General features: G+C 40.7%; 4 protein-coding genes across 4 annotated transcripts; 3 read left to right on the forward strand and 1 right to left on the reverse strand.

Annotated features, from left to right (window-relative positions):
- The first annotated feature begins 181 nt into the window (after window positions 1-181).
- On the forward strand, window positions 182-3252 carry LOC103831641. The gene is made up of 9 exons (XM_009107534.3): window positions 182-596; window positions 888-1069; window positions 1149-1330; window positions 1413-1697; window positions 1791-1849; window positions 1939-1975; window positions 2073-2144; window positions 2243-2564; window positions 2655-3252. Exons 1-9 carry the CDS (start codon window positions 470-472, stop codon window positions 3072-3074), a joined length of 1686 nt encoding a protein of 561 aa, XP_009105782.1. The 5' UTR covers window positions 182-469; the 3' UTR covers window positions 3075-3252.
- Window positions 3253-3472: 220 nt separating this feature from the next.
- LOC103831642 (protein DETOXIFICATION 14) lies at window positions 3473-6849 on the forward strand. The gene is made up of 7 exons (XM_009107535.2): window positions 3473-4678; window positions 4961-5505; window positions 5600-5686; window positions 5770-5826; window positions 5920-6158; window positions 6234-6439; window positions 6544-6849. The coding sequence occupies exons 1-7, from the start codon at window positions 4424-4426 to the stop codon at window positions 6625-6627; spliced, it is 1473 nt and encodes a 490-aa protein (XP_009105783.1). The 5' UTR covers window positions 3473-4423; the 3' UTR covers window positions 6628-6849.
- LOC103831643 lies at window positions 6661-17091 on the forward strand. Its single transcript, XM_009107536.3, has 5 exons — window positions 6661-6883; window positions 13771-14541; window positions 14633-14726; window positions 14810-15019; window positions 15100-17091. Exons 2-5 carry the CDS (start codon window positions 14467-14469, stop codon window positions 15780-15782), a joined length of 1062 nt encoding a protein of 353 aa, XP_009105784.1. The 5' UTR covers window positions 6661-6883; window positions 13771-14466; the 3' UTR covers window positions 15783-17091.
- Window positions 6930-8303, reverse strand: LOC103832251. The gene has a single exon (XM_009108226.1). The coding sequence runs from the start codon at window positions 8301-8303 to the stop codon at window positions 6930-6932; it is 1374 nt and encodes a 457-aa protein (XP_009106474.1).
- Window positions 17092-18491: the final 1400 nt, after the last annotated feature.

Below are 18491 nucleotides of genomic sequence, written 5' to 3' on the forward strand. Positions count from 1 at the left end.
ACTCCTTAATCTCACCAAGTTTGTTACACTTAAAACACCAACTAAATCCATCACCTGACTACGTTTTTGTTTAATTTAATTATTAATCACAAGTATATATTTTTAGTATATAAAGTGTGTGCGTGTGAAAAGCGTATATAAAAAAAAGAAGAAGGCAAGTGTGAAAATAAGAAAAGTAGTAAAGGACAATAAGAGTAAGTAAAGGTGGCCTAATAAATAAAAAAGCACCTCTCTCTTCCTCCTTTTTCACTTTCCCCCATCAAAAGGCTCATCAACGAAGTTGATGCAAGCAAAGCAAAGCAGGCATGATATAACGCGGGGATAAAATCTCTCTTCAGACTCACCCGCCACAGCTTCGACAATGGCGGCCTTTCTCATCTGAAGTGAAACGATTCTTTTCATTCCCTACTACGCTCTCTCTCTCTCATGCCTCGAAACGACGTAGCTTCTCAGTGAGGAAGAAGAAGAAATGATGAACTTGTTAGTCTTCTCTGTTTTGTTCGCTTTCGGTTTTGTTTCTCTTCCGTCTTCCGTCGCTCTATCACGAGATTCATCATCCTCTGCCGCCGCACAGGATCCGCTTAAGCTCATTTTAGGTTACTTCCTCCTCCTCTCTGTTTTTTTTCCTCTGTTTCACGTTTTGGTTTCTTGTGCTGTTACGTTCTCTGTAATGTCATCTAGGTTTCTGGGTTTACCTTGTTGAATCAAAAGCTTTGATCTTTTTGAAGTTTCCCATTATCTGTGATCTGTTGTTTAGTGTCGGTTCCAGTTCATGTGAATGTTTGTGTCAAAGTCATTGTCTTTGGCAAGATTATCAATTAAAGATTGAAACTTGTGATGAAGTTTGTAACTTTCTGTTCTCTGATCATGTGAAATTTTACTCACAGGATCACCTAATTTTGGATCATGGAAAGGAGCAATCTCAGCTGAATCACTAGCACCAGGACCTTCAGCTGATCTCTCTGACTACCTCGTCTTGGCAGCTCACAGAACCAAGAGACCTGACATTCTCAGAGCCTTTAAGCCTTACAGTGGAGGCTGGAACATCACCAACAATCACTACTGGGCTGTAAGTCTCTTGTTCTTCTTTGTTTGTTGATTTGTTTGAGTTATAGGATCTGTAGTAATGAATGGCCATGTTCTTGCAGTCTGTTGGATTCACAGGTGCTCCTGGTTTCATCCTAGCTGCTGTCTGGATCTTGTCCTTTGGCTCTCTTCTTGTTGTATACCACTGCTTCAAATGGAGAGTATGCGAGAAAGCTAAAGGATCATCATACAATTCAAGAAGGATCTGTCTCATCTTGCTGATAGTTTTCACCTCTGCTGCTGCGTAATAATCTAAACCTTCCCCCCCATCATTCTCTTTTGCTGTTGTTGTTCCTGAGATTGAGTTGGTGTTTTCTTTTTGACAGGGTGGGATGCATTCTTTTGTCTGTTGGACAGAATAAGTTTCATACCGAAGCTTTGGACACTCTTAAGTTCGTTGTAAACCAGTCAGACTACACCGTGGGGATCTTACGGAACGTGACTCAGTATCTCTCCCTTGCGAAAACGATTAACGTGACGAGCATTTCCGTTTCATCTAATGTATTGGGTGAGATCGAGAAGCTAAACGTCAATCTGAAAGCTGCAGCAGAGACGATAGAAGAGAAAACAAGAGATAATGCTGCTAAGATTAAGAGAGTTTTCTATGCTGTGTAGGTTTCCCTTTCCCTGAACCTTGTAGTATGCTGAAACTTGGGGATAAAGTATAAAGACTAACTCTGTATATGTATATGTACTTCTTTCAGGAGATTGGCTTTGATCACGGTGGCTACTGTGATGCTCATCCTCTCTTTTCTTGGTCTTTGTAAGTCCAGTTCATGTTCTTAAGGTTCTTTAGTATTCCCTTTTGGCTTAGCTGTGACATCCACTTGACTGTTCTTTGCTTTATTACAGTGCTTTCTGTCCTCCGCCATCAACACGCTATTCACATGTGAGCCCTTTGAACACCAACATCTTCATTTTCTTTACTTTCTAGTGTTCTAATAGAAATGTTGACCTGACACTCTTCTTGATGTATATGATAATAGATTCGTGGTGAGCGGGTGGATACTGGTGGCTGTGACATTTGTTCTCTGTGGAGTCTTTCTCATCCTAAACAAGTAAAGATCTAAAACTGTTCAATTGTTTGTTTGTTTTTTTCAGTGGTAGACTTGCAAATGTAGTTAAACTAAAACGTCATTGTTTTGTTTTGGTGCAGTGCAATTTCAGATACGTGTGTAGCCATGAAGGAATGGGTAGACCACCCTCACGCAGAAACCGCACTAAGCAGCATCCTCCCTTGCGTCAACGAGCAAACAACAAACGAGACTCTCGCTAAGAGCAAAGTCGTCATCAACAGCATCGTCACCGTCGTAAACACCTTCGTCTACGCCTACGCCAACACAAACCCATCTCCAGGCCAAAACTTCTACTACAACCAGTCCGGACCTCCAATGCCTCCTCTCTGCAGCCCCTTCGATTCAAACATGGAAGAACGCGAGTGCGGCTCTTGGGAACTGTCAATAGGAAACGCATCATCGGTACTTACTCAAACCTTAATGTATTCAACTAAACACCACATGGTCCAAGGCATCATGTCTTAATGATCTTCTTGTTCTTGATTCATTTAGGTGTGGGAGAGTTACATATGCGAGGTAACAGAATCCAATATCTGCACAACGGTGGGGAGAGTGACGCCTGATGCATACAAGCAGTTAGTAGCAGCTGTGAACGAGAGCTACGCTTTGGCGCATTACACGCCGCCGCTGCTTAGCTTTCGGGATTGCAACTTTGTGAGGGATACGTTTGAGAGTATTACTTCGGACTACTGTCCGCCGCTGGAGCGTAATCTTAGGGTTGTCAATGCGGGGCTGGGGATGATCTCTGTTGGAGTGTTGCTGTGTTTGGTGCTGTGGGTATTCTATGCGAACCGCCCCCAAAGGGAGGAAGTGTTTGCGGATCCACACCGCCCTCGAGTAAAAGATCATCATAGCTCTGGTAACGGCTTGGATAATAATGGTCACTCGGGTGATGAAACTAAGATCGTGTAGTATACAGGTATAGATAGGTAGAATCATATGTTGTATTTTTATATATAAAAAAAATAGATAATAAAAAGTCATTGTGTAGCGTTCATGTAACAGTAGTAAGTAAAGAGGAGACTAGAAGTGGAGCAAAGTTTCACTTTCTGGCTTTTGTATCCTTATAAGGGTTGTTGCAAATCTTGAATCCTTGTCTTCCACAATTACATCAATCCTCCTAGTATACCATTCCCACAACACGCATTCGAAACATCTTGTAAAAACATGATTCAGTTTTCTGATGACAGTTGAATTCCAGTTTCCATCTCAAAGATAAAATTTAATCAAACTAGATTTGATCAATGGTTTTGTTCACTTGGGTTACATTGCGTATACACAGGTTATTGAAGAAGTATTTGAAACCAAAACTCGATTCGATCAATGGTTATGGAGACTCTCAGTCCTCTCTCTCCTTAGGCAACTTAAATTCCTGACCAGAGTTTATGAGCTATGATTATATGTTAATTAGTTATGTAATGAAATTTAATTTAGGTGTCCTGCTCATTAGTTATGTAATGAACAGGACACCTATAGGTATACAAAACACATTAGTATACATTTTTTTTCCTAATATCTATTAGAAGTCTATGGAGCTTTCGGCGGTCGAAGAAAGCTTTTTTCTTTTGTTGAGTTTCTGGAGGAGTAGAAGAATCATAATACGGCAGGCCGCTTAAGTTCTAAAAATAAATATTTTTTTAATTGATATGAGATTGGAGAGAGCAATCAATCAATCATCTTTGAAGAAAACGAGAAGAAAAAGAGTGACGACACACGTTGAGTCAGGTTAAAAGAAGAAAAGGACAAATCTTCTTCTGTTGTCTGTCGATGACTAATGAAACTGAAAAAACAAGGTTGACTGGTTCACAACGTCACATCATGACATGAAGAGTTTTATTTTGTTTTGTTTCAATGCCATATGTCGCAAAATTTAATCAAATATGCAACTAAACTAATCAAAAATCGTAGACCTTATTTCATACTCCTTTAAGCAAAATACAATGTACTTAATATAATAACTTTGGTAACAATAATAATAGAAACTTTAACCAATCGTTGCGTTGCACTGAGAAGGTCATTCTTAATTTGGCATCAAATTGTCCCAATTAGATCCATGTATTGGCGGCTAAACGAAACCGATGCATATGAGGTGTAGAATTATAATACGACACTCTGCTATATCCTACTAATAAAATAAACAAAAAAAAATAAAATCCTTATAGATATACATATATATACTAATATAAAGTCCGTAGATTTTGATTAAAAGGTCTCAACAGAATCTCGAAATCTCCGGAGAGAAAGAAGGGAAGAACGCAAGAATGGATTCTGCGGAGAAGGGTTTGCTCGTTCTCGTCGGAGGCGAAGAAGAGGATGAACAAGTCAACATGAGAGAAGGGTTTTTCCAGGAGATGCGGAGGCTCGGTTACATCGCCGGACCGATGGTCGCCGTGAACTCTTCAATGTATTTTCTTCAAGTCATATCGATCATGATGGTTGGTCACCTCGGCGAGCTTTTCCTCTCCAGCACCGCCATTGCCGTTTCTTTCTGCAGCGTCACGGGCTTTAGCCTCGTCGTACGTCTCTCTTCTCTTAACAACCTCTGTTCTTTAACAATGTGTTTAGCTTTGCTCTGTTTTCTTAACCTCTGTTCTTTAGCTTTGCTCTGTTCTTTAACAATACGTTTAGCTTTGCTCGCTTCTTTAGCAAAGTGTTTAGCTTTGCTCTGTTTTCTTAACCTCTGTTCTGTAACCATACGTTTAGCTTTGCTCTGTTCTTCAACAATACGTTTAGCTTTTCTCTGTTTTTATTCTTTAGCTTTGCTCTGTTCTCTTAAGCTCTGTTTTGATTGTTAACAGTTCGGTTTAGCTACCGCGTTGGAGACGTTATGTGGCCAAGCCAACGGAGCCAAACAGTTCGAGAAGCTTGGAGAACACACTTACACAGGGATCTTCGCTCTCTTCATCGTTTCCATCCCTTTGTCTATCCTCTGGAGTTACATGGGCGAGATACTCTGTTTCATCGGACAAGACCCTCTCGTTTCGCAAGAAGCAGGAAAGTTTGCGACTTGGCTCATACCCGCACTCTTTGCTTACGCGACACTCCAGCCGCTCGTTAGGTTTTTCCAAGCGCAGAGTCTGATTCTGCCGTTGATTATGAGCTCGATCTCTGCTCTTTGTTGCCATGTTGTTCTCTGCTGGTGCTTGGTCTTCAAGTTTGGGCTTGGTAGCCTTGGTGCAGCTCTTGCTATCAGTGTTTCTTATTGGCTGAACGTGATTGTGCTTGGGTTGTACATGGTGTTTTCTTCTAGTTGTGGAAAGAGCCGCGCGAAGATTTCCATGAATGTGTTTAAAGGAATGAGAGAGTTTTTCCGGTTTGGAATCCCATCTGCTTCTATGATTTGGTATGAACAAACTCTTTGACTCTGTTTTGGTTTTGGTCAACTTTTTTATTTGAGTTGACTTTAATCTCTTTGTGTGTTATGGTGTTGGTACTAGTCTTGAGTGGTGGTCATTCGAGTTTCTTGTCATGCTCTCTGGGATTTTGCCGAATCCAAGGCTAGAAACCTCTGTTCTCTCAGTGTGGTATGTTCTTTACTTATCTTGTAATGACTTAACCAAATTATTATCATACAAACTCAGTTTCTTTTTGCTTCCTTGTGTAACAGTCTATCAACAATCTCCACTTTGTACCAAATACCAGAGAGTCTAGGCGCGGCAGCAAGGTTCTTTCTCGAGTCTTTTTATTGATTTTTCGAAGAAAGAAGATATCTAAATCTCACTCTATCTCTATATATTGTTTCTTCTTCTTGTTGCAGTACAAGAGTGGCGAACGAGTTAGGAGCTGGGAACTCAAAGAAAGCTAGAATGGCGGTTTACACAGTGATGGTTATAGCAGGAGTAGAATCAATATTGGTAGGTGCACTAGTCTTTGCTGCAAGAAACGTATTTGGTTACCTCTTCAGCTCTGAACCCGAAGTTGTGGATTACGTTAGATCAATGGCTCCACTGGTTGCTTTATCAGTCATATTCGACGCCCTTCACGCAGTTCTTTCAGGTCACATTCTGATCCTAATGTCATTACTAATGTATTAAATGTTAATTGTCAATTGATGTGTGGGGATTTAAACAGGTGTGGCAAGAGGATCAGGGAGGCAAGATGTTGGAGCATACGTAAACCTAGCTGCATACTATCTCTTTGGGATACCAACTGCTGTCTTATTAGGTTTTAGGTTTAAAATGAGAGGAAGAGGACTCTGGATTGGTATTACAGTTGGGTCATTTGTACAAGCTCTTTTGCTTGGTCTTATCGTCAGTCTTACCAACTGGAAACAACAGGTTTGTTAAATTAGTGAAAGTTGCTTTCATTGTTTTAGGTTTAGTCAATTTTGAGAAAGTGATGTGTATTTAATAATATCATATGAATGATCATGTGGGTGCAGGTGAGAAAGGCGAGAGAAAGAGTGATGGGTGAGGAGTTTGAAGAGAAAGACATTGACGAGGAACATGTGGCGATGATCAACTAGAATCAAAAAGACATATGTTGACTCTATTTGTCATTTAATGAAGTAGGTAGATTTTTTTTGGGGTGTTGGTTTGGTTTTCGATTATTGTAATGGGTGCAGGAGTTGAATGTGCACTCACATGTTACGTGCACATGAGTTTTGGCTTCTACTTTGTTTCCCATACACACGAGAAGATGTTCTTTTGCTCCTTTCTTATAAAAAAGTTAATAATCATTAACCAAATAATACTTGAGAAATATCCTGAATAATATTAAGGGTGGAGTTTTTTTTTTTTTTTTTGACATCGAAAGCTCCATATTTTATTAAGAAGTTACCGAGAGGATGGCCTCAGGAGCCATCCAGCTTGGTAGCTGAGGGTTTACATGGGAAAAAGAGAATCCTCGAGTCCGAGCTTCTTTTGCAAGACGGTCAGCTCGGAAGTTAAGAGAACGAGGAATAAAAGATATAGAGAAAAACGTAAACATAGAACGAATGAGATGGAACTCATCAAATTCGGCCAACATAGATGGCCAGTTGTCTTCTTCTTCTTCTTCAAGTAGCCTGACTAGCTGAAGGCAGTCTGTCTTGAAGTTCATTGAGCAGTGATCCAACTGGATAGAAGATTTCATAGCCCACAGAAGAGTTTGGAACTCTGCGTGTAGGGGGGTGAGGACTCGGTTACTAGCAAATGAACCATAAGTCTTCATCCCATCTTCGTTAGTTAGAACCATTCCTCCGCCAAAAAATTTATCATCCTTGTGCCAGGAGGCGTCGAGCGTGCAGTTGGGGACTGGAACGTGAGGTGCCGGCGTCAAGCGGGGAGGGTCGTCCGGTGCTTCGTCTTGTGATTGCTCAACGGTCTGTGCAGTGTACCAGCTCTCCGCTTCCGCTTGTGCAAGTTGGACAGTCTCAAGGGGGGAGACGTCCTTACCATTGAAGGCCTTGTCGTTGCGTGCTTTCCATATGTACCATAAGAGCCAAGGTATTTTTGCGCTAATAGAATCTGGAATTGCATAGATGTTTGTGCGCCATATGACATGATTCAGATTACTATAGATCGAGCTACACGGGAATATCCCCGGAGAGTGCGGAATATCCGCTAGAGCCCAAGTTTGGATCGATGGTGGACACTCGAAGAGCAGGTGATTGGGCGTTTCTTCTTCTGAACCACAGCGAGGGCAGTGTCGCTCGGTGCCACAGTGGCGATCCACGAGCGAGTTGCATACCGGGAGGCAGTTGGAGATAGATTGCCAGATGAAGTGCTGAATCTTTTTTGAAGTCTTGATCTTCCATACTTTTGCTTGAAGCGCTTTGATGCTAGGCTCATGCACTTGCTGTGAGTTTGGGGGCTCTGATAATTCCATCGCCAGCGCGTATCCAGTTTTTACCGAGTATACGCCCGTTGCCGTGAGGTTCCAGCAGTAACCAATGGTGCGAGGAGAGCTCATCAACTTGAGGCTGCGGATAAGAGGGATGTCATTAGGGTCGATCAGCTCTTGGAGGAGTTCATCGTTCCACTCCTTTGTGGCCGCGTTGCACAAATCGCTAACACGTAGGGATGGGTTAAAAGAGGAGCCGCAGGGAATCGCGGGACGAGCTGGGGACGTCGGGATCCATGGGTCCACCCAGACAAGGGTTGTTTGTCCCGTTCCAATTGTTTTTCGCAAGCCAGCCTTTAGGAGAGGTTGGGCCGCCATGAGGCTTCTCCATACATACGATGGAGTGCTTGCTTTGGTGACATCAATTGGGTTTGAGTTTCGAAAATATCTGCCTTTAAGTACACGGGCCAAAAGTGAGTTTGGGTACTAGATAAGTCTCCAGAGTTGCTTCGCAAGCAGTGCGAGATTAAAGTTTTTAAAATCTCTAAACCCCAGTCCGCCTTGATCCTTTGGTGTGCAGATTTTTGTCCATGCAATCCAGTGAAGGCCACGGTTGTTATCTTTGGTGCTCCACCAGAAACGGGATATCGCGCTAGTGAGTTTCCGGATGATGTCCTGTGGTAGCAGGAAGCAAGACATAACGTATGTTGGGAGAGCTTGTGCAACTGACTTAATCAGGACCTCCTTGCCACCTTTGGACAGAAGTTTTGCGGACCATGAATTTATACGATTCTGTAGTCTCTCTTGAATAAAAGCAAATGCTTGTTTCTTACTACCACAAATTTTCTCGGGTAAACCCAGGTATACTCCCATTCCACCTTCCTTTGTAATTCCCAGTGCTTGTTTTATCTCCTTTTTGAGGTCTGGTGGAACCTTATTACCAAAGAGGATGGACGACTTCTCTACATTTAGTTGCTGTCCCGAAGAGAAACCATATGTATTAATAATCTTCATGAGCTCTGTGCATTGCGCGACTTCTGCTCGACAGAAAAAGAGGCTATCATCCGCAAAAAGGAGGTGGGAGACAGGTGGACTGTTTCTTGCAATCTTTAGGCCTGTGATCCGGCCCTCCCTCTCCGCTCCCTGGATTTGGAAGATTAGAGCTTCCGTAAGCAAGATAAAGAGGAAAGGGGAGAGTGGGTCACCCTGTCTGATGCCTCTCGATGGAGAAATATGGCCTTTTGGTTCTCCGTTGAGGAGTACTTGATAGGATACCGAGGAAATGCAGACCTTTATCCATGCTACCCATTTGGGTGAGAAACCGAGTTTCAGTAGAAGTGCTTCTAGGAATGACCATTCGACTCTATCGAAGGCCTTGCTCATATCGGTTTTTATGGCAACAAACTTAGCTTTACAACTTGGGTTGGTTCTCAAAGCGTGAAAGACCTCATGTGCTACAAGAATGTTGTCCGTAATTAATCGTCTAGCCACAAAAGCTGATTGAGTCTCCGATATTAACCTGGGCAGGCAGCGCTTAAGTCGTTTACTCAAGATTTTTGAGATGATCTTATAGCTTACATTGCAAAGACTTATAGGCCGGAAGTTTGTCATTTCCACGGGGCGCTCTGTTTTTGGGATTAGGCATATGTTTGTCTGGTTTAATCGAGGGTCAAGGACGTTGAATTGAAAAAAGTCCTTAACCGTTTGCTGCATCACTTCTGCTGTGATTCTCCAATACCTTTGAAAGAAAAGACCTGTCATGCCGTCGGGACCAGGAGCTTTTTCTGGGTTTATATCGAAAGCTGCCTGACGAATCTCATCATTTGATGGAGGTTTTGTTAAAGCTTCGTTCATAGCCGGGGTGACTTTCTCGGTGATGTATTTGAGGGATTCTGCAAAGTCCGATGGAGAGGACGTTGTAAAGAGGGTCTGGAAGTATCCCGTTGCCTCTGCTTCTATTTCTTCTTCTGTCTCTGCCCATAAACCGCTTGCCTTGCGTAGTTTTGTTACTCTGTTTCTGGCTCTCCGCTGCTTGGTGGTTGCATGGAAGAACTTTGTATTCTGGTCACCTTCTCTTAACCAAGTTGCCCGGCTTTTTTGTTTCCAATATAGCTCCTCGTCTCTAAAAGCCTCGCAAAGACTCCACTTGAGGCGTAGGATGGCTTCATGGGAGAAATCGTCCTCTGTTTGGGCTTGTTCGAGCAGGTCCTTTATGTCCTCTATCTTTTTTTTTGCATTGGAGTGATTGTCACGTTTCCAGCGAGAGATAAACTTGCGACAATGGGTGATCCTTTCATATAAATCTTCTTTGTTGAAAAGACTTGGATCGTTCCAGCTTGGATCGTTCCAGCCATGTAGTACTGTGTCGCGGAAACCATTCTTACCGATCCATCTCTTGTCGAATTTAAAGTTTCTCCTGCCAAGCTTTTTGCGAGATAGGAGTCGTGTGAGAATAGGTCTATGATCACTACCCCAAAGTCGCAGATACTCCACATTCGTGTGGGAGAAGCAGTGATGCCAATCTTCGTTTCCTACTGCGCGATCCAACCTACATTGGACTTTGCCCGAAGCTCTATTACCCACCCAAGATAGGGGATTGCCTTTGTATGGAAACTCGATCATCCCACAGTTGTCGAGCATACATTTAAAGGGGAGGAAGGATGAGTCTGGTCGTTTTCTACCCCCTTTTTTCTCAAGGTTGCTGGTGATCTCATTAAAGTCTCCTAGCATCAGCCAAGGGCCAGACCGCGTTAAGCTTATTCGGGTTAGGCGTTCCCATACATTTTCTCGGTATTCTACAACCGGATCACCATATACAAAAGTGATAAAGACTTTGTGTCCTTCAATGGTGGCTTCAATATCAATCATCCGATTATTGGAGAAGAGGACAGTAACAGCAAAAGAGTCTAAATAAAAAAGTGCCAGTCCACCGCTTCTTCCCTCGGGTTCCACGGTGAACAATTTATTATAACCAAATTCAAACTGAAAATCCTGAAGAAAAGAAAAATTGTTTTTTGTTTCTGAAAGAAAAAGAAAAGAAGGAAGAAAACAGCGATGCAATTCCCGGAGATGTTGCTTTGTCAGATAGGCTCTGGCGCCCTGACAGTTCCATGCTATTGCACTCATATCTTCTTACTGGGTGGTTTCTGGGACACCACCGAACCTGAAAGGGACACATATTTCTTGCGTGAAGCAGAAGGGAACACCTCAATGCGAGGGACCTTAGACGAAAAAGATGATGGGCGTTTACCCAGTGTGGTCTTCTTCTTTGGGGAAGCACGGCCACCGAGGGCCTGGAGTTTCTTGGATGCGCCCGCTCCTTTTATATCAGGAGACCGGGGGGCCTTCTTCTTCAGTAGGCCTTTTGGGATGTAGACGTCTGACCCTGACGCTAGCGCCTCCTCTTGATTAAAAGCGGCTGTCTTTGCACTTTCCATTTGCTTGTTCGTAGATGCTGCTTTTTTTGACACAGCATTTGCTGGAGAGAGCTGAGAAATGGCCTCAATTTTTTCTGCATCAAACAGGTCAGGCGACTCTCCAAGGAGATCATCTCCAAGGAGATCATCATTATCCAGGTCAATCATATTCACATCTATATTATTTTCAGCCATCATTTTCTCAGCCATTTCAAGACGTTCCGTTTCCAGAACTAGGTTATCAACCTCAGTAGATTCAAGCTCAGTTAGAGGAACATCTAGTGCCTGATCTAAACCTTCTTCTAACTCAAGAATAGCATCCGCTTGTTCTAATAAAGGTTGGTCATACCTTTGGACTTGTGGAGCGTCGGTTGGCTTAACGGGCGAAGTCAGAATGATTCCTTGGTTCGCACGGATCAGGGGCCGGGGAGTCTTGCGCGTTGGTGGAGGTGTTCCGGTGGCAATAGCTTTGCCTTTAAGGCGACGGATTCTATCCTCCTCTGCCCTTGCAGCGTCAAGATCCGGTCGATGAGTTTCAAAAAACTCTCCTGATTCTAGGGATCCACGATTGTCCGTAATGGTCTTTTGAGAGTCAAAAGTGGCTCTAGATCTTTCCATACGTTCGTCCTGCGTCTGGCGAGGTGCTAAGTAGTTGCCTGATCTGCTTCTGTGATCTCCAGCAAGGCTTCGTGGCCGCCATTCAGCGTAAGGTTTGTGGCTTGGACGGGACGTCTCCTTTCGAAAGATGTTCCGTTCAGAGTGTTTTGTGGTGCGTCCTCTTTGTGATCTTTGCAGTTCCTTCTTACTAGCTGGGATCTCCAGACGGCTCCATACTTCTCTGCCATGATGGGTGTTGTGGTTCTCCTGTCTGCTCGAACTCTTGCGATCTCTAGCGCGAGGATCAGTGACTCGAGTTTCGCGAGGTTGATAGGATGAGGATGCGCTTCTCCTTCTTTTCTCCTCCCGGTTGAGCTCGCTGTACCTCGAGTTTTCCGAGGGGCTAGGATGTCTCCCATTAGTAGGGGAGCGGGCTCGCTTTAGCGGATTTCGAGAGTTAAAACCTTGGGAGTTAAAACCTTGGGAGCCTTGAATAGGGAATCTTGCCCGTTCATTGTTCTCTAGATTTTCCTGTCGCAGCTTCCTCTTAAGTTCTCTTTCTTCTGGTGCCAACAGGGGACATGTATTTTCATCATGAGAGATGAGGTTGCAGGTGAAGCAGTAACGGTGAAGGCCATCATACGATAACGATACTTTCCCGATGTCTCCACTTGGGAATCCTATTCTTCGTTCAAATTGCAGGGGTTTGTCCGCATCAATGGAGACTTGGATACGCGCCTTTTTTTCATCGACTAGGAGCTTTTTTCCAAGCGCGTTAGCAATCTCCGTGAAGGTTTTATCATTCCAGAAATGAACTGGGACTCCCGTCACATTGATCCAAAACGGGATCGTGTTTGGAAAATTTTCGCTAGTGAAGGGTTCCCAGCGTTCCAGCGCGAAACTCCACTGGTTGAAATGACAGGGACGCTTATTTAGGACCATCTGCAAGTCCTCCTCTTTGTCAAAATCGAATTGGAAACGGCCATTCCCGAGGTTCAGTCCACGGACTCTTCCCTCTACATTCCAGATCCGGGGGCGAGGGAGAAGGTTGATCAGGGCATCGATGCTCCTTCCACGGATGTGGAAAACACGTCCAATGAGCGTGAGACGGAAACGTTCCTTGACATCATTGAGATCGCATTCCGGTATGCGTATGATATCATCTTCCAATTGAGTGGCTTTACGGTCTCCATTGGAGGAACCTCCGTTACGGATCAAGAGAGATGATTGACTCATGGTGGTGGGTAAGCACTGTTGAAACTTAGCAAATGCTAGAGAGGATGCGAGTTGTGATCGGAGAGACTATTGGGTTGCGGTGAGGATCTGAGAGATGAAGAGCGGAGGTTTATAGTAGGGGGCTAGGGGTTGGCTTTAGGGTTTTGTGAAGGACGGTGAGGGGCTCTCGACCGAAAACGGAAAGCGAATATTGAGGGAATATTGGTAACTTGGCAAGGAAGCCAGAGGACGGAACGGCAAGGTTTGCCGAGAAGTAAGACCGAGAAGAAACAGAGGGATCACAAGGAGTGTAGCTTAGTCTCCCTTGCGATCCTGGAGCCGGCGTGGTGCCTTAGATGGCCGGTGAGGAAGCGTCAGAGGCGGGGTAAGTCTGGATCTCAAAATCGCTTATCTCGTCGTCTAACCCTAGCGGTGCCATAATCTTGGATATCTATACAATTAAATAAAATATTGCAAATAAATAATTGACTATAACAAACTGAGTAACCATTACGTGTTTTGGTGAGGAACAGCAGTGACAACAGTCTCTGTTCTTTTTAGTCTGAACGATGGTGGTGTTTGTTTCCTTTCCTTTATATGCATTATATCAGATTAAGGGTGGAGTTAGAATAATGATTTAGAGTTTAGAATAACTAAATCATTTTAGTATATAATTAATACTGTTTTGAATATTTTTCTTTTATGTGATATTTATCATAATTTTGTTTTTTGTATTACACTTTTGTGAATATAGATTTAGATAAGGATTCGATTAAAAGTTTTATTTGTGAATTTGCTGAAAAAACTTGTTAAAAATGAAAAATTAAAAGAAAAGAATGGTTCATTATCTTTAGAGTTTAATGAGACTAGGTAACAAAGTTTCCTATATCCATTTTTTCAGGAGTATATTTAAGATGCTACTCGCACAGAACATCAAATTTGAGCAAAATCATTCATAGATTCATGTTGAAAAAACATAATCACATTATGGCCATCAATTAAAATCTCATAGAATTAGATCTTACTTTTAACACCATAACAAACTGATAAGAGTAAGAACACTTTTCTAAAAGTATATACTAAATGTCAAAAAGATACCTAAACTTATATAAAAAAATAAATTAATATAAATTATTAAACTAATATATAGCATAATTGTTAATATCTTAATTTTACATATATTTTCCTGATTTTTCCATATCCTTCTCGTTCTTCTAAAATTTCCAAATCCTTTTTGATATGTTTCCATAATCCTAATACTATCAAATAAAAAAAGCTAAGGATCATTGCGAGGTGAAGGAAGGAAGGAGGAGATGACGAAACCAAAGAGAGACGAACTGAATCAAATCCTTTCTAGTTATTTCGATACCATTAACGATACTCTCCAGGTTTGTTGTTGTTGTTCTTCTTCTTCTTCTATATATGTGTTGTTAACTCGTGATTGAGTTGTAACTCTAACGGGTTGAATTAATATTGCAGTTGTTCGAGCACTCTCCGCCTCCGACACAAGTCAAAATAAACTGGAACGATGTACTTCAGATGTCTGATCACCTCTCCAGACAAGCCACCATAGGTTTTGCTTCTCTTTATATGGTTTCTATAATCAGTTTTTTTTGGTTCTTTTGTAAATTTTTCTTACAATTGTTTGTTTATTAGTCGGAATGCTATGGACTGGAGAACCTCCAAAAGCTGAAGCATTGAAAGAGACAATGGAGTCATACTACAACGCGCTTCAAGGGTTTTTGTTGCTTTGCCATGGAAGCATGATTGGTGCTGTTCCTACACTTTCTTCATCCATACAAGCCTCTGTGAAGCAGATTGTTGATTCCAGCTTCAAGTTGTTGCATGGTTCTGTCTCTTTATACGGTAAAATAGCAAAAGTCTCTCAGTTCTTCTGGCTATTATTGACTTAAGATTACACTTAACTGTGAATGATGTTTTCTCAGGAGGTGAGAAAGACAGGAAGCCGTCAATACCGCAGCTTACAGGAGCAGTGTGGGAGGCATGCTCTAACTTAAAGAAGATTCCTACGACAAACATCAAAGCAATTGGCCGAGCAATGACACAGGTCGCTGTTTCCGTGAAGGATGTTCTTAGGGAGATGCAAGAACTTAAGCCAGCTTCAGCTTGTTCGTCACCCGAGCATGATGTTTCTGTAAACTCAGATGAAGATGATGACGATTTAGGCGATGACTTGTCACCTGAAGAGCTGGATGTTGCTGCATTGGTGGCTGATGTTGTGTCTGACACCCTCATAGTGGTGAAAGAACTCATCCGGGCTATTGCAAGCATGATTAAGATGGAGAATCCAGAGGACAAAGGTGAGTTTGTGGACTCGTTTGAGAAGCTACTCAAGTTGTGTCAAGGAACAGGAGAACAGATTGATGAGCTTGGAGCCTGTGTGTATCCCCCACAGGAGCTGAGTCTCATGAAGCAAATATTGGAGAGAATAAATGGATACATCGGTGAGATTGAGGCTGATGCTATTGGTTTCATGAACTCTTCTTCATCAGAAGCTTTCTTGGGAGCATGCAGAAGGGTGCAGAGTGTGATTGAACATATGGAGACCGAACTAGACACAAGAACTGAAGCTGAAGTAGTTTGCAATATGCACAATGTTACTCTTTAACACTCAAGTTTCTTACTTAGCTTTCTGCATGTGCACCGGTGACAGTTATATGAAATGAAGCTGTTGCATATATATCTTGTTAACTAATACATACTAAATCTCAGTGTTCTAAAAATTTATCTATGCGGCAAATCAGGTTTAAATGAAACGATTTCACTAAGACGGTTTTTCTTCTTCTAAAATTGGCATAGGCATTCAAAAAAATCGGTGTAGGCGGCTGCTTAAACAAAAATCATCTATAAAGTAGTTAAGCACTGCCTATTGGTTTCTTGAACATTGCTAAGTCCTATTTCAGAATGAAAAATAACAATGATTCTCTGAGAGGAGAGATCTAAAAGAAACAGCTCAAGAATCTAAAAACTCAGAGAGTTTTTTCCTACAATGCATGAGTGAGCTCAAGAGTATCTGTAGAAGCCTCTCTACATACAGGATACAAATGGATTCTATCAGACGAAGCATTCCTCTCTTTCGAATCAATCTCATAAATGCATTTCCAGACAGCACTATTAGCCTTAAACCCACTTCCAAACCCAGTCAGCCACACATTTCCAGACAGCACTATTAGCATTCCTCTCTTTCGAATCAATCTCATAAATGATTTTTGTTCGTTTTTGCATAATTTCTTTTTGTTAAATATTTAATTTTTATTTACACTTTCTGTATAATGTTTATCAAACAACATAAATAAAAATATACTAACTTTAATCAAACCTAATATACCACTAAAAATCCGTTAAGGCTTAATATTACTATATTTATATTTTTTATAATTTTTACATATTTATACAACATAATATACCTATAATTAAAATACATAAACCAATATGAATTTTTATGATTAATATTATTTATAATATTTTATTTTATTTTGTATACATCTAAAGTATAAAGTTGCTTAGACTTTACAAAACAAAATTATTTTGTAAATATTTATATATGTTCATGAGTCTTCAAAGTTTTATTGGTAACATCTATATATATATAAATATGTTCGCTTCTCTGCCAAAATAAAACAAAAGACTGAATATAAATGAATGCAGTCAAGGGTAATTGAACCCATCACCTTCAGCACTGGTAATTTATCTTAGAACCACTAGGCTAAAGTCACTTTTTATAAATATGTGGCCGCGAAAATACTTATTATCGTGTCGGCTGGAAGCCCATGCTTCTTCTGCTTGTGGCCAGAGCCGGCACTGAACTGACGTCAAGATGAAGATCGTGAAGTTAAAAACTTTGCTCCAGACAGTTTTGCAATGTTTCCAACCTTTATAACTTGATGCATATAATATATATCAAAATACATTTGTTATACACGCTATTATTAGTTTTTTTTTAAAGAAGGTATTTGCAGTTATAAATGTTTTGTGCCAGTGAAATAATGGTTGAAAAACCTCTATACATATATCATTTTAAAATAACACTCAACTTCTATATAGTCAATACATATGTCCATGTTATATTTTAGACTAAATATTTTCTCTTTTAAAAATATAGAAAACAATTTTTTTAGTCTACAAGCAAATGTTGTAGAGCAAGTATGCATTATACAAAATAATATATATTTAAAATTCATACGCAAAAACATAAACGTTGTTATAGGTCTCTTTCTCACACATGCACACTCCACTATGAATAAGAATTAAAAAAAAACAGTATTGTCATCAAACTTTATCACAATTCCACATTTGGACATCTATAATTATGAGTTGGACAATTAATTAATTTGATACAATACCAAAGCAAGAATAATCGAAAAACAATTATACCACCGCATACTAATAAGTAACATATAACAGACAACCAAATTCTTGAATCTTAAAACAAATTTCAACTCGAGCATTTAGTGAATATCAAATTAACTAATATCCCGTCCGTAGGGCGGACCGACCCTAGTTAGTTATAAAACTTTGTACTTATCATCGTGTAAGTTCATCCTACTACTTTTATAAATCCACAAATATTAAATTATTCAAAATGATTTATGTATGTATATATATATAAAACTAAAACTAATCAAATTTAGTTTAACTAGAATTAAAGTTAATTGTGCTTCGATTTGAAGAAATAGTATAACTCAATATAACACAAAATGAGTATTATAAACAATCTAAATAAGTATGTCAAAAAGAATATAAATGCAAAAAAAAAATTAATTGAAAAGTTAATTTATTTCAGCCCAAAAAATACCATGATTAAACTTGTAGAAGTAAATAAAATTCATTATATCCAAGTAATAATCAAACCGACTTGAATATCTAAATTATATATCTAAACTAGTGGTGTTCCGGCGCTACGCGCCGGATTCATATTTATTATGAAAGAAGTTGCAATTTATTTTATGGCCTTAGTAAAGAGATTATGTTCAGCAATTTGATGTTGTAACTACGTTGAAGAGAATGATCTTTTCTGATTTTTTTGGAGAACTCCTTGTGGTTCCTTTGCCTTTACATTCAACTGGCGTCTTCACCATTATTTTTGAAAATCGCAATGGTTGAGTAATCAAGAATCAAGAGGTTGCATCAGAACTGTGTAGTGAAAGAATGTAGGAGATACCTAACTGGTGGCTTTTGCAATTACACTGCATTTACAGTGTGAGCTAATCATTCAGTTGGGAGGCGTATAGGCACCCTGCAACGGTTAGAGGTTCATTTGGAAGGTTGTAGCTTCTTAAATCTTTTTTTTTTTTGTTAATTTTTAGCAGTTTGTTAT

The sequence above is a fragment of the Brassica rapa genome, chromosome A07, assembly GCF_000309985.2.
Source record: "Brassica rapa cultivar Chiifu-401-42 chromosome A07, CAAS_Brap_v3.01, whole genome shotgun sequence".
In the NCBI taxonomy this organism is placed as follows: domain Eukaryota; kingdom Viridiplantae; phylum Streptophyta; class Magnoliopsida; order Brassicales; family Brassicaceae; genus Brassica; species Brassica rapa.